Source organism: Micropterus salmoides, unplaced genomic scaffold (genome assembly GCF_014851395.1).
Source record: "Micropterus salmoides isolate LMB-PRFRI ecotype aquatic unplaced genomic scaffold, ASM1485139v1 Ms_hic_scaffold_12, whole genome shotgun sequence".
NCBI classification, from domain to species: Eukaryota; Metazoa; Chordata; class Actinopteri; order Centrarchiformes; family Centrarchidae; genus Micropterus; species Micropterus salmoides.
This window is the reverse complement of record NW_024040263.1, coordinates 13805138-13818953: the sequence shown is the minus strand read 5'-3', so window position 1 is coordinate 13818953 and position 13816 is coordinate 13805138. Positions and strand designations below refer to the sequence as shown.

Sequence of the window (13816 nt, the reverse complement as noted above, 5' to 3'; positions counted from 1 at the left end):
CTTTTTTCCTGTGATATGCTTTTTTAATACATTACAAGTCTGATAAATCCTGTCTGCATCTTGTCTTTTCTGATGAATTTAGTAACTAGATGATGACAAACTCTGTCATGAAATGCATTTGGCCTGTTCTGTTTAAAATCCTCTTTATCTAAAATTTATGTTTCATAAAATTATTAATTTCTTCTTCTGACTTTAGCGGAGGTAGCCATTCAATCAGATCAGGCTTTTTATCCTCTTCACTGTTTTTATTGATATGACAGGCTAGCTTTACACAACAAAGACAGAATATGGAAGTCTGTATCAGTGAACTCAGAGTGTATGAGTACAGTAGCACTAAATATATAGTAACACCAAGTCCAGTTGCCCTTGATTTTAACCTTTGTTGGATAACTATGACCTGGATGACTGAGAATCTTCATAGACATATATAGTAACACAAAATATACAGTCTATTGTGCTTCATGAAGAGACCATTACCCTGACAGCTGCGCTCAAATACCTTTCGGGAACACTGGTCAGTTGTTACCAGTTCCAGCCATGGCACCTGAGCTCCACCCAGCCAAGAACCTGCAACAAACACACACACACACGGGGCGCTGGGGTTGTCACATTATTGACGTGTATTGTCTGTGTATTTCTGTTTGTAGCCTCGGAGAGCGATCTTCAGAACAAGCGTCTGAAGCTGGACTACGAGGAAATCACTCCGTGTCTGAAGGAGGTCACTCTGGTCTGGGAGAAGATGCTGGGGACCCCCGGGAGGGCAAAAGTCAAATTTGACAAAGAGACCATACATGCTGCTGTTGCACAAGGTACATATTTGGCTCCACAGATACATATATCAGTGCTTCTTGGAAATATTTGCTCTTTTTCAAAATCACCAGGTATTAGCAAATATTGACCAAAGCTTAATGTAAAAATCTCCAAAACTGAAAATATGTATTTTTTCTCCTTATCAGCTCAGGCCCTTTTCTCAAATACAGAAAAAGGCAAGATTATAAATTCTATGAAGTGTTGTCAAATCACACAGTAAAGTCAGTGTGTATTTCCCTTAGACAACTTTACACCCACTGTCTGTCTCTCGTCGTCAAGGCTCTCTGTTTTGTCCATTTTCTAGCATTAGCATGTTGTGCACAGAAGACAGGAAGGTTACTTGTTTACATGTTTAAACATCCTCCTCTCAAACACTGAGAGTTTAATGGTGATTCTTGTGCTCTATGTTTTACAAACCCTATGTTAATGGAATTAGTCTCACCTAATGTAAAATTCCTTTTTATTTCCTATTTTACATTGGCCCTCTCTTATTACAAACTCATTATGCCAGGGACATCATTTTTAATAGTGTGTGTTTTTTTTCCAGATTTCCTCGTAGCGCACAGAAAAAATAGAACAGAAGCAGATCACATTTTATTAATTCGTGCAAATAACAATTTGATGTTTTATGGGGGGTTACATGCTGGACTGTTGTTGGCTCTAAACTTTGGCCAGGCAACCAGTGGAGATTCCAGTAAGTTACTGCTGAGAGCCAAGATGTAACCACCTGTAAAACGACTAATTGTTTAAAAACGTTTTAACAATTATTGTGATTTAGATATGTTGATAGGTGACTTTGGACAAAGCCAGGCAAGCTCCTGATTCCAATCTTTGTGGTAAGCTAAGTTAACTGTCTAGTGTAAGAGTGGTATCAATCTTCTCATCTAACTCTTCACCAAAAGGTGAATAAGTGCATCTCGCAAATTGCTGAAAATTCACTTGAAGCCCCAACTGCTCAGTCAGCCAGCAGATCAGACTGAGGTTGCACTGGCCTGCTTCCAGGTTTGAATGTGCATAAATGCTCAGGGCGTTCCTAATATAGAAGATAAACAAACACTAGAAATTCTTGATTTAGTAAAAGGAATTGAATCTAATTGGATCTAATAAAAAATTACACTGCTCTACCCTACCATTTGTAATCTAAATAGTATCTATGTAGTCAATATTTGTGGTAAATATCCTAAATGCAAGGTTCATTTACTTTTCCATTGCATTTAGGATATTTGCTTAGATATGTGTGACCAAGGTCAAGAATGAATCTCCACACTCAAAGGTAAACACTGTAGCACCCTATATCCCCTCACCATTTAGAAACATCTATGGACTAACTTGCCTGTCACTCAAGCTCATACTAATTAATGGGCTGACATAAGATGTTTTTGACAGCCAAGTTAAGGCTGCGCTGGGTATCTTCAGTCGTCTAAGATTCACCACATTTTTTTAGTCCTGACACATCTTATGATTTGCGTCCTACAGGCATGATTTGCATATTAGTACAAAATCTGTTGTGTCCCAATCTCTATACCCAAACAACATGTAATTCCAGTATTGCACAACCCCGCCCCACCTAAACCTAATCCTGTTTTATTTCTATCACTTCCGGCAGGTGTGCCAAGGCAACATCGAGGCGAGATCTGGAAGTTTCTCTCTGAGCAGTACCTGCTCAGGCAGACGGTACCCTCCCGCCCCCCAACCAATCACACTCCGTACAAAGATCTGCTGAAACAGCTCACCTCGCAGCAGCATGCCATCCTCATAGATCTGGGTAACTCACACACAGAAAATATTTATACTCACTTGCACACATTTTTAGATGCTTAATTTTTAATCTATTCTGCTTTCTGTTCTATTCTGCTAGAAGGGCTACTGAAACATAAATGAATGTGCAGTATACCCTGTGCACAAATACGTGCATTCCTCTCATTTGTGTGTGTGTGTGTGTGTTCATGTCTCTGTTGTATACACACACACAGACATACATCAACACATTTTAGATTTTACAGACAGGGATTCTACAAATCATTGAAGTCAGTTCTCTCAACAAAGGGCTTTTTTAAAGTCTTACATTTCCTTTTCAATGGTCTTGAATATTTTTTTCTTGCCTTCTGTAAACAGTAGGACTAGTGATAGCAGTTTTTTGTATTTGATTGCGGGCTGAGACTATATAGATTGCTATATAACTAAAAGTCGGGTTGGTGTGACAGTTAGTTGATTTAATCCTTCTTTGCAGAGTTTAAGTCAGCACCATCAGACCTGTAGCAAACACTGTCCCTGCTATCTACAGTGACTAGAAAGCTCATCGACTCGTAATGGGCAAGGGCTGATTTGAGCAAAACCTTAATTATTTTTTCATTACTGAATTAATTCTTTAATTTTGTATCAAAGTCACATTGATTGACTACTTATATTACTAAAAATGTACAGCTGGAAAGTGACACAAATTAGATATATTTGTCCATAAATGTATGTACTTAATACATACCTATTGACCCCACTGGTTTTCTGTCATCCTTTGACAAGTATGATCGATGAAAAATATTAAATTGCCATCTGTGATGTATCAGAAACATCTTTGAAAGTCTTAAATTTAATTTGGTGAACACTGCAGAAACCCTGTACAGAGCACATTACAGTAAACCTCATTTTAACCCTCAAATGTTCACAACACCTCCTACCCAAAACCCACACAGTACCTACACCCCACCCATATAACACCCACACACATGCATATACACATCCACCCACACATCTACACCAGTTGCACTTATCCTCCTGTGTTTTTGCTGTTGACCCTGTGTCTTTCATCTGGCTATTATGTTATTCACTCTACATCAAATAGGGCGGTAACAGCACACAAACTGACGGTTTGCTCACATGGCCCAATATGAAGGTGTTATGTGCTGTAGGATTAAAAACACAATGTTTATGATACTGAAGCAGCAAAGAGGTTTGCAGGTAGAAAATGCACAACTCAAGACCATCTACTTTGTGTAAAAATTGAGTTGACATAAGTTAGGCAAGAGGACAAAGAGTAGAATTTAGGGATGTGAAGTTCAGCATTCCCACACCTTCCATTCATCACACAGAACAGACACATACAGTCTTTGCTTCAGGCAGGGGAGGGAGTTCTGTTCACAAATGTAAAGCCCCCACCGCAAGCGTATTCGCTCACACAGTTGTCATTGTCTTCCCCAAAGCCTCACTGTCGCACACTGTAAGTGGGGGGAAAAACACACATACACGCCGATGACCAGTCTGTCCACGTTAAGAATGTTCTTTTACAGAAGGCACTCGTCCCATCCACCATTGCATGTTAAGTTTCGGTTTTTGCTTTTATATTTCTAAGCATAACTGCCTGGCACATGCTCGTGCACTGACATCCTTTTTTTTTTGACATTAACAGCAAAGTGTGCAAGTCTAGCAACCTAAGACAAAGTTTGCGCTTACAGAGAATTCTTTCCAGCAGTATGTCAGACAAAATCAAGTAAATCAAATTTATTAAAAGTGTGTTATTATGTTTTGAGATGTGTATCAGGTTGATCTCAGAGATCAAATAGATATTTTGGCTGCCAGTATTTCATCCTAAATTAAAAAAGTGCAGATGTTTTGCAATATAGATAATGTCTCCCTCTTTTCCTTGTCCCAGGTCGCACTTTTCCCACTCATCCATATTTCCAAGCCCAGCTGGGGGCCGGACAGTTGTCTCTGTATAATTTACTGAAAGCCTACTCATTGCTGGACCCTGAGGTATCATTAAATTTTTTTAGTATTCTTTCTTTCTTCTTTCACTTTGTTTTTGGGTGTCTCTCTCCCGCTCACCCGTTGAACTGAATGGACCTGTCAACCGTCTTTTAGGCTTAAGCTCCCCCCCCCCACCCCCCCTTGCTCGTCTGTGTAGACGTCAAGTTTGTTATTGTTGTTACTGTAGGTGGGCTACTGCCAGGGCCTGTCCTTCATTGCTGGAGTGCTGCTGTTACACATGGGGGAGGAGGATGCCTTCAACATGCTCAAATTTCTAATGTATGATGTGGGACTCCGCAAACAGTACAGACCCGACATGATTATCCTGCAGGTAAAATGCACACACACACACACACACAGAGTCTCTTTGTGTCTCTTTGTCCCACATATAAAGTGCATGTTTGCAGCCCCTACACACCTTAATCTATATAATTTCTCTCTGTTACCCACACACTGCTGGTCACTATCTTTTTATATGTCCATTCATCAATCAGTCTAATTATCTCACATTTTATATATGACATTTGATGCTTCCCTCCTTTCTGTCATCAGAATTACAGTGATCGTCTTACATTTTCATGTTTTAACAAACTGACACGGTAGGCAGGTTTGGTTGAGACATGTTAACTGATGCCTGGTTTGTGTGGGAATTTGGCTGAATTTATAACTGATACAAGGGGTTAGGAAACCTCTGGCATAGGTTAACTCAGCGTCAGATTTCACCATTATATATGACTCCTGCACTAGACGGATGTACTGTACATGATCAGGTTTCTACCTGTAGTTATTGTGTTTACATTCTTTCATTCGCTGAAGGAGACTATTGCTGTGCAGTTGTCGTGTTTGCTTTCTTTTACGTGTTTACTTGCTGTGATGATCGTGGCAAGCAGAAGCTTTGCAGTGGAAATGGCAGTGAATAGCTTAAACTTTGTTAAAATTGTCTTTAATCTCTACCAGTATCAGAAACTTGTAGAAGAAAACAAATTACACCTCACTAGGACTCAGTAACATCATTGTTAAGTAACCTGTGATGAAGTGTTTGCCACAGAAGTACACTACTGACTGGCTGTCCGTCCCACAGTTTTATCATTTTCATCTTCTCTGGTGATGGCCTGAAGCCACAGATTTCTTCTTTTACTGTCCTCTTTTTGGGGAAGTAAGTCGTAGTAAAATTGGGTTGGGTGTTTTGCACCTTTACAGTGCTTGTTTTTACCCAAAAAGGGGCATGGTCGTTCTGCTGACAGTAAAGTGACTTGTGACTGCTCTCATCTCCATAGTTATGCCATAACCCCTGAATGTGAAACAAATCCAACTTTAAAACCATGTATAAAATAATGAAAGCACAATCTGCACATGATGCACACATGCTCCCAGTCAGACCAGTAAAAGCAATCTCTGGTGTGTTGTTCATGTCAGATTCAGATGTACCAGTTGTCGCGGCTGCTTCACGACTACCACAGGGATCTTTACAGCCACCTGGAGCAGCAGGAGATCGGGCCCAGCTTATACGCCACCCCCTGGTTTCTCACCGCCTTCGCCTCGCACTTCCCCCTCGGCTTCGTGGCCAGAGTCTTTGGTAAGCTTTGAGAGCTGCAGATGTATCTGCACTCATAGACCACACTCTTGTTTTACTTGGTCACCAGTGTTTCTCTTTCCTGAGGACAGCTCACCAGTATAGATGTAGGAAGGAGCAGGATGTTGGGGGCTTCCACAGAGATGTTTAGATTGTCTCCACTCTCCAGTTAACGTTTCTTATTAGATCTTGAGCCCAGAGTGGTGGAAGGGAGGCAAGTGGTGGAGCACGATGAAAATAAGGAAATTATGATTGATGGCGAACCAGAGGAAATACAAGGTGTAGAAAGCAAGGTACATACAGGGAATCTAATAAGTTTGGCGGTGGAGCTAAGAAGAAGTGACATTAAATGTTGTTAAACTAGATACTGAAGTTTTATGATAATGTTCAGAGCTTTTCTTCAAACTTAAACAGCCCTTAGTTTCCCTGGAATGAAGTATCTTAATAGTGAGTCACATACAGACAGACACATTTGAGTCTTTGTCAGTTAGAGGCTGTTGTTTTCTTTGAAGTGACCTTTTATCTATATTTGTGTAAATATCATCACACCCACAACTGTCTTTTTTTATCACGTCTTTGCTTTTCTCTCTCATACCTTTACTTACTGTGGTTTTCATGCCTAATTTCTTACACTGTGCTCAGTCACCGAACCAGACTTGCTGGCTCCTCGTGCTCATCTGAGCATAACACTGTGTGTGTGTGTGTGTGTGTGTGTGTGTGTGTGTGTGTGTACAGGCATCAACATAGCACTGTGAAGTCTTGATATCATACAGCATGTGCGGCTCCACACCACCACTCCCATTCCTTAATCTGTTTTATGATCTCATGCAATCCTGCCTAACCCTTACTCCACCCTGATGCATTCAAAGCACGCAAACAAATACACACACCTGCTCCGCCTCTCCATATTCGCATATGCTTAAACCTTTTTATTGACGTCAAAGCATCTTTCATTTAAAAAACCCTTTAAGTCACCAATCAACACAGTAAGCTGCACTACGAGCACCTGTCATTCATTATACGTTACATAATTTTAAGAAAAGTTGTCACGTCAGGGCCTTTTCCAACCACCTATCTCATTGTTTCTCTTTGTCCTCTGTCTAGATATGTTGTTCCTGCAGGGATCCGAGGTCATCTTTAAGGTGGCCTTAAGCCTGCTGGGGAGCCACAAGCCTTTGATCCTGCAGCATGAGCACCTGGAGTCCATAGTGGACTTCATCAAGACCACACTGCCTAACCTGGGCCTGGTGCAGATGGAGAAAACCATCAACCAGGTTAGAATAAGAAACAGTCGTTAATGTGTAACTACCTCTTTAGTCACTGGGCTACCAAACTGGTACACAATACAAAGTGACTCATCTGTCTGATTATTTTTATGGACTATTTATTCTAAGTTTTGGGGTTATAGTAGTGTGTCCAATTGTTGGTAATATTCTGGAAAAGCGCACTTCTTTCTTGCACATTTGGTGCGCTATATTTATCGCAGCATGACAGTGTGTATGGGATCGACTCAAAATAAACCACAGTTTCCGTGTTCATCATAATAAAGAAATGTGTGTTTTTGGACAACAATTGAGTTCTATGGCACAAAGGAATAAAATAATACGTTAGTAGAATTAATTATTGATGGTATAGCTTTTTTTCATGGGATTTATTAACAATAAAATAAATTTAAAATATCAGTATAATTAAATAAACATCACAGCAGCTATTTCCACCTCCTGTTGTGGGTGGTTGAATGAATTTGCATTGGTTAACTAACTAGTGAATCAGTGGCCAGAAAACCTCTTTCTATTTTTTTTTTTTTTTATGTCTGTGTGTAAATATGTTATGTAATTGTGTAACTTAAATCTTCCATCCATTCTCTAAACAGATGTTTCACCGTAAGATGTGATTTTACAAGTCACGGCAGTGATAAAGAGACAATATAACCGCTTTATGACAAAACAAAAAAATGGAGAATGAATGCTTGAATGACAGATGCTATCAATGTGAACCACACCCTCTCCTTATAACAGTAATGAGGGCAGCTGAAGGGTGGAGTGTCAGTCAACCTCCACTTCATGCGTCAGTATTTGTGATGAATAAAAAAAACAGGAAAACTACAGCATGTCAATAACATCGGGTACATGTGTCGAATGACCCAGAGTCATAATCAGACTTCATTATGTAATATTGTTTTATGAGCCAGTCTCATGTAAATTGATGTTAAGATGAAACATTTTCCATTAACCTTTACAGTAATGAAGGTTGTCAGTTGTCTTGAGATCGTGATGAATCAAACATATGTAGAGAGACATTATCAGGGTACGAGATAGTTTTGAAAGTATGAATTGCTTTATAATCTAGAGATAGCAAAAGTGTGTTGTCGTGTCGTAGTCGTGTTCTAGCTGGCCGGTAATTTCCCTTAAGTGCCGATTATTCACACAAGGTTTTCTATATGTTAACTGTGATTCACTGTTACACGAACACTCCCTGTTTTGTTTGTTTTTTTGGTGAAACTATTTGTATAATTTGAAACATGAAAAGGAAACACTTCACCAGCTTCACAAAACCTTTTGTTCATAGTCATTCCTGTAATTCCTGAGAGCAGAGGACACAGCAACATTGCTATAACAAACAGTCAGACGATTTTAGAAGTTTTAAACAGGTAAGCCAAACTTATTTGGAAGAGGAAACAAAGGCAAAAGTTGATTTTACTAAATCGGTATCATTCCTTCTTTTTATATCCAATTGAGAATCCAAAATCAGAAAATTAAAACACGACTTGGTATTTTGCTTTCACTTTGGCTACCTGATTTAATGTAATGAATATGAGCTTGAACAATAATGTGGGCTTTGTCCAACTTTGTCCAAAAGTTTTTTACTTGTATGAACAGATAAATTTACAAGAAACAGAAAGTATATTGCAAGCAGCAACGTGAGTTCCCATTTTATATTTGCTTACAATTTGGAAAATGATGTTTGCCAAATTAACTAATAACAGTTTATTTTTCCTTGTGTACTTTTGGATGTACAGACAATAACAAAAAGGCTTCTCAGGAAGTTTTGAAGCGTTCCTATTCATGTACCAGTACACGCACACAGTGAGCATCCTTTTTTTAAATAATATAACTGTGTAACTATTAGGTTGTATAATAAAAAAAACTATGTTGATGTTCATGCTCATATTTATTACATTTAATCAGGTACTCCCATCACCCAAGTGTATTTGCTGAACGTTTGTCAAGTGCAAAAGACGTCAGCAACTTCCTGATAACGTAAATTGGACAAATTAAATATCAAAATGAAATTTGGACCTTTATTCTTTTTTTGATTTTCATAACTGACTAATGAAATAATCAATAATTTTGTGATCAACACTTAAGTGTGAATTGACGCCGGACAAAACTGCGGCACAGCCGCTGCCTTTGTCTGTTCGGCTGGCGCCATTATCCCATGTTTTCCTCATAGACTGTATAGGTTTTCCTCTAGTTTCGTTGTTATAAAATGTACATGCCCTGTGGCTGCTGTGATTGGTGAGTAGGACCGTAACAGGAGGCGCATGGCGCGTGTGATTGGCGAGCAGGGTCTGTCACAGACAACAGAATGAATTTGTAACTGCATGACTGTTTCAAACGGGTCAGATGCACTGTATAATTAACCTTACATTTTAATCGCTGTCTTCATGATTGGCTAATCGCGTTCTTTCAAATCGCAATTTTGATTTGAACTCCAGCTTTAAGCTGCAAGGCACCGTTACATTTTTATTACCTTACAATAAGCCATTTCTATCTCCATACACCATGGGTCCCCTTACATGGAACTTGCCATGTTCGTACATATTGCACTATGTACGAAGAAGAAGAAACGTTTGTTGTTGTAGTAGTAGTGGTCATCTGGTTTATTAGAAGTAAGAAAAGAGAAATTTGGACAAACAGAGGCCCATACCTATTATTTAGCACAAGAGCTAACAGAGCGTGTCGGCCACCATAGCTACTCCTGCGCGCTTGGAAAGGGAGGGGCGAGTGGTGACTGATAGGTGCATTCATGTGGTGTCGGAATAATCAGAATCTTTTTTCCTCCTTAAATCTTGTGTAGTACACATGGGACATAAAGAAGAAACAACTTTGATTTTTGATATAAAATCTTGCAAACATGTAATTTGTAATACAGTTAGTTTGCTGTCCATGTTGATTCCACATTCCAACTTAAGAGCACATGAACACACACTGAAGTCGGAAGAACAACTCGGGAAATGGGGCCATCCAAGGAGCACATGAATGCAACATTAAGTAGCTGCAGTACCGGAGGCTGCAGTTTCAGGACCCCTGCAATCCTGGGACCGCAGTTCTTTTGTGATAGCACCATCTAGTGTAGCAGTGGTGGTAATTTACAGCAACACGAAGGAGGTTAACCCTGTCTGCTAGCACGTCGGCCGTGAGCTAGCTGGCAGTATCAGAGTATACAAGGGTCGTAGAAATGGTTTCCGGTTCTAGGATTGCGGTCCTGAAACTGCAGCCTCCTGTACTGCAGCTACATACTACTCCATGAATGCACCGTGAGCTGCTGGTTGCAATTCACAACCCTCACCACTAGATCCCACTAAAACTTACACACTGAACCTTTAATGTTTAGCTTTTTTAAATATTCATTCAAGATCGTTAAACGACAAAACTTTTTAAAACTGTTGCACATTGTTAATACTTTCTGTGTCCATTAGGTTTGTGAGATGGACGTGTCCAAGCAGCTCCAGGCCTATGAGGTAGAGTACCATGTGTTGCAGGATGAGCTGCTGGACACGCCCCCGTCCCTCAACCAACACCAGCGAACTGCACAGTTGGAGAGGACCAATCAGAGCCTCCGACAGCAGAACCTCGACCTGCTTGAGGAGCTGCAGGTACACACACACACACACACACACACAAATAAAGACAAGTTATCTTCTCTTTTACTTTGTTCATTTCGACCATCACTCCCTTCCACATAGGTGTCACATGCTCGCGTCTGCAGCTTGGAGAGCCGAGTGGAGGCTTTTGCCCAGTCAGAGGGCCGGCTGAGGCAGCAGGTTTCTGCACTGGAGGAGGAGAAGAAGCAGCTAGTGAGCACCGTCACACGCCTCCAGGACCTCCTCACCAGACTCGGAATACACACCACCCTTGATGGACACATACTCCCCCAGCCTCTGAAAGACATACAGCAAATGTGGAAGACAGAGAGGGACCGGCGAACAGGACTGTGGACTCCCTTCCCCACCCTTTGGATCTTCCAGAGGGTTCATAACTGCACCTAATAATCCTCCAAATGGTAAGGTCGACCAGTGGAGGTTGTGGAAGGCCCGGGAAGAGAAAGTCAAACGAGACGTTAAGACGACTCCCTACCTCGACCTTTATCCTCTTCCCAGCTCCAGAATGTGTAAATAGAAAGATGAAATACTGAGGTAGTTGGACCCAAAATAGAGGATGGAAATAGAACAAAAATGGGGCTGAGGTTAAAAAAGAAATAAAAATTAACAAAATATAAATGGACATGTGATTTGGCCAACAATCCCCAAAGACAGCACTGTCCAGGTCTCTACTGTAAACAGTTACATTTGCACCTGTACTTGTATGTTTGTGTCTTTTGAATGTCAGTGTTTTATTCTCGTGCAAGGTTTGTTTAACTGTGTCTGATGCAACAGGGCAAAAAAAAAAAAAGCCAAAGAAGGTCCTTATAAATATCGAACAAGCTCAAACAAAGAACATGTTATTGACCACACTCACATAACAAGAAAGTAATACAAAGATGAAACATTTCCAAAGAAAAAGTAAGATGAGTGAAGTGTGACAAGAAAGTGTGATGAAGGGACGGGTGAAGAAATTCACATCACGACAAAGTGTTTATTTTTTGTTTGTTTGTTTTTCTCTTATAAAAGATGAATATTGACATAAGCTAAATTATGTTAGATCTTGGATGGTGGTGCTCGTATTCATAGGTCAACGGTGAACTATTTTTGATTTCTCCTTCGTATTTCTAGTCTTCCACGCTTTTGTTCCCTGATCCAGTACGTTTTCAACTTCAGTTAGTTAGCAGTAGCTCACAGGAAGCGTAACACAAAAGATCCAGTCCATTTCACTTCCTGTTTTTTCACCTTTTGAATACACGTCGACCCATCTGTGTAGAAAGGGCAAATAGATGCCGTTTCAGCAGAAAAGTTCAAAACAGTAGCTGTACAGTTCAGACTATCCCAGATCAATTATTTTAAATTACTGCACAACACACATATGCCTAGAACTTCAAATAGGTAACCTCTGCTGTTGAGACAATCTGTCATCTGCGAGTCATTTACTGTATTCAACACACTGAATTCCTTCAACCCGAGCTGCAGCTTGGTGTGCATGTATGCGAGTGTCTCGGTGTGTTACTGTACACTTCACTGGTGGCTACAAATCTGTTGATTTACACTGTAAAGATAACTTGCTTTTACTCCTGACTCTCCTTGCACATGTGTTCTGTTTTAATTGATTATTATTATTCTGTACTTTAAAATACATTTCATATCCTTTCAGCACATCTGAAGCCTGGCTTTGTTTGGTGTTATTCCTGTATACAGTATGAACTAACATGTGACAGACTGTTAAAGGTGTTGTAAATTGTACCTCCTTCTGTCTAAACATGCCATTCACTTTGAGTGCCACGGGCTTGATATAAGGTTTCAAGCATATGGAAATGTACTGTACACAGTATTTAAAAGACAGACATGCATTTATTTTCAGGAACAACTCCTGAGGTTGACGAAAAGGCATGTCGGGGCAAGTTGTGGCTCATGTAGAGCACATGTACACAACAGAAAAAGCAACAACCAGAAGCAGAACCCCAGCCAAGAAAAATCATAAAAATGCACAAAAAAACCTGAGAATTTGGCATAATGGGATTTTGTTTTAGTAACTTAAGCCACATTAAACATATACTAATCATAATAACATAACCATGTACATGTACACTCCACTGCCAAATGCTCTGTTTTTTCCAGGTGATCGTGTCTTTTTGTTTTGTCGCAAAGGCAAAATTTCCACACAGTTGCTGTAAGAGGTGAACGAGAGAAATGAGGTTGAAGCCGCTGTATTGGCCAATTTCCACCCTGCCTGTCTTTAAGTAATACACTTCCTGTGTCCCAATGCCGCATAGTGTTTTAGCAGATAGTGTATAAGAAATCAACATACCTAAAGCTGCTCTAATCAATATTTTTATGTTAACAATGGATTAAATTAGTGACAAATTAATAATATTGTTGCTACTTGATTGCTGTATGTGTCAAAAAAAACATCAATCGTGTGACTTCCAATCGAAGAAAAAGCAAAATGTCTTTCTAAAGATGTAAAAATGTATTTTAATGTTTTGCAGGTGCGAATGTGTTGTTTAGTATGCACTCGACTGTTTTAAGTGTTCTCAATTTTGTAATTTTTCAGTGTGAACACACTACAGTAAACCTGCTCATAAGTTATTATTGCTGAGTAACTGTCACTGGTTTGATTCTGGTCCGGAAAATGTGTTCAGTGTCTCATTCTTCTCTCAGTCTTCCCACATTGGCTGCCTGCGTCTCTGCTGTCACTATCAAATGAAGGCCAAAATATAAGTTAGCTACTGACTCCCTGACGGCTCCAGAAATGCTTTGACCTGCTCTGCCCTGGATTAAGGCAAGACAAAAGACTTTCCCTACAGGGATCAACTTAA

At 40.0% G+C, this 13816-nt stretch overlaps 1 protein-coding gene across 3 annotated transcripts in view; it reads left to right on the top strand.

The window, feature by feature from the left end:
- The window catches only part of tbc1d1 (TBC1 (tre-2/USP6, BUB2, cdc16) domain family, member 1), a 59414-nt gene extending 45828 nt beyond the window's left edge, over positions 1-13586 (top strand). For all 3 annotated transcript variants that reach the window (XM_038713495.1, XM_038713496.1, XM_038713497.1), the window contains 8 exons: positions 648-809; positions 2417-2575; positions 4457-4557; positions 4739-4882; positions 5968-6127; positions 7229-7398; positions 10827-11003; positions 11094-13586. In XM_038713495.1, coding sequence (XP_038569423.1) covers positions 648-809; positions 2417-2575; positions 4457-4557; positions 4739-4882; positions 5968-6127; positions 7229-7398; positions 10827-11003; positions 11094-11396 — 1376 coding nt within the window. In that variant the 3' untranslated portion in view covers positions 11397-13586. The remainder of the gene's footprint in view (positions 1-647; positions 810-2416; positions 2576-4456; positions 4558-4738; positions 4883-5967; positions 6128-7228; positions 7399-10826; positions 11004-11093) is intronic.
- Positions 13587-13816: the final 230 nt, after the last annotated feature.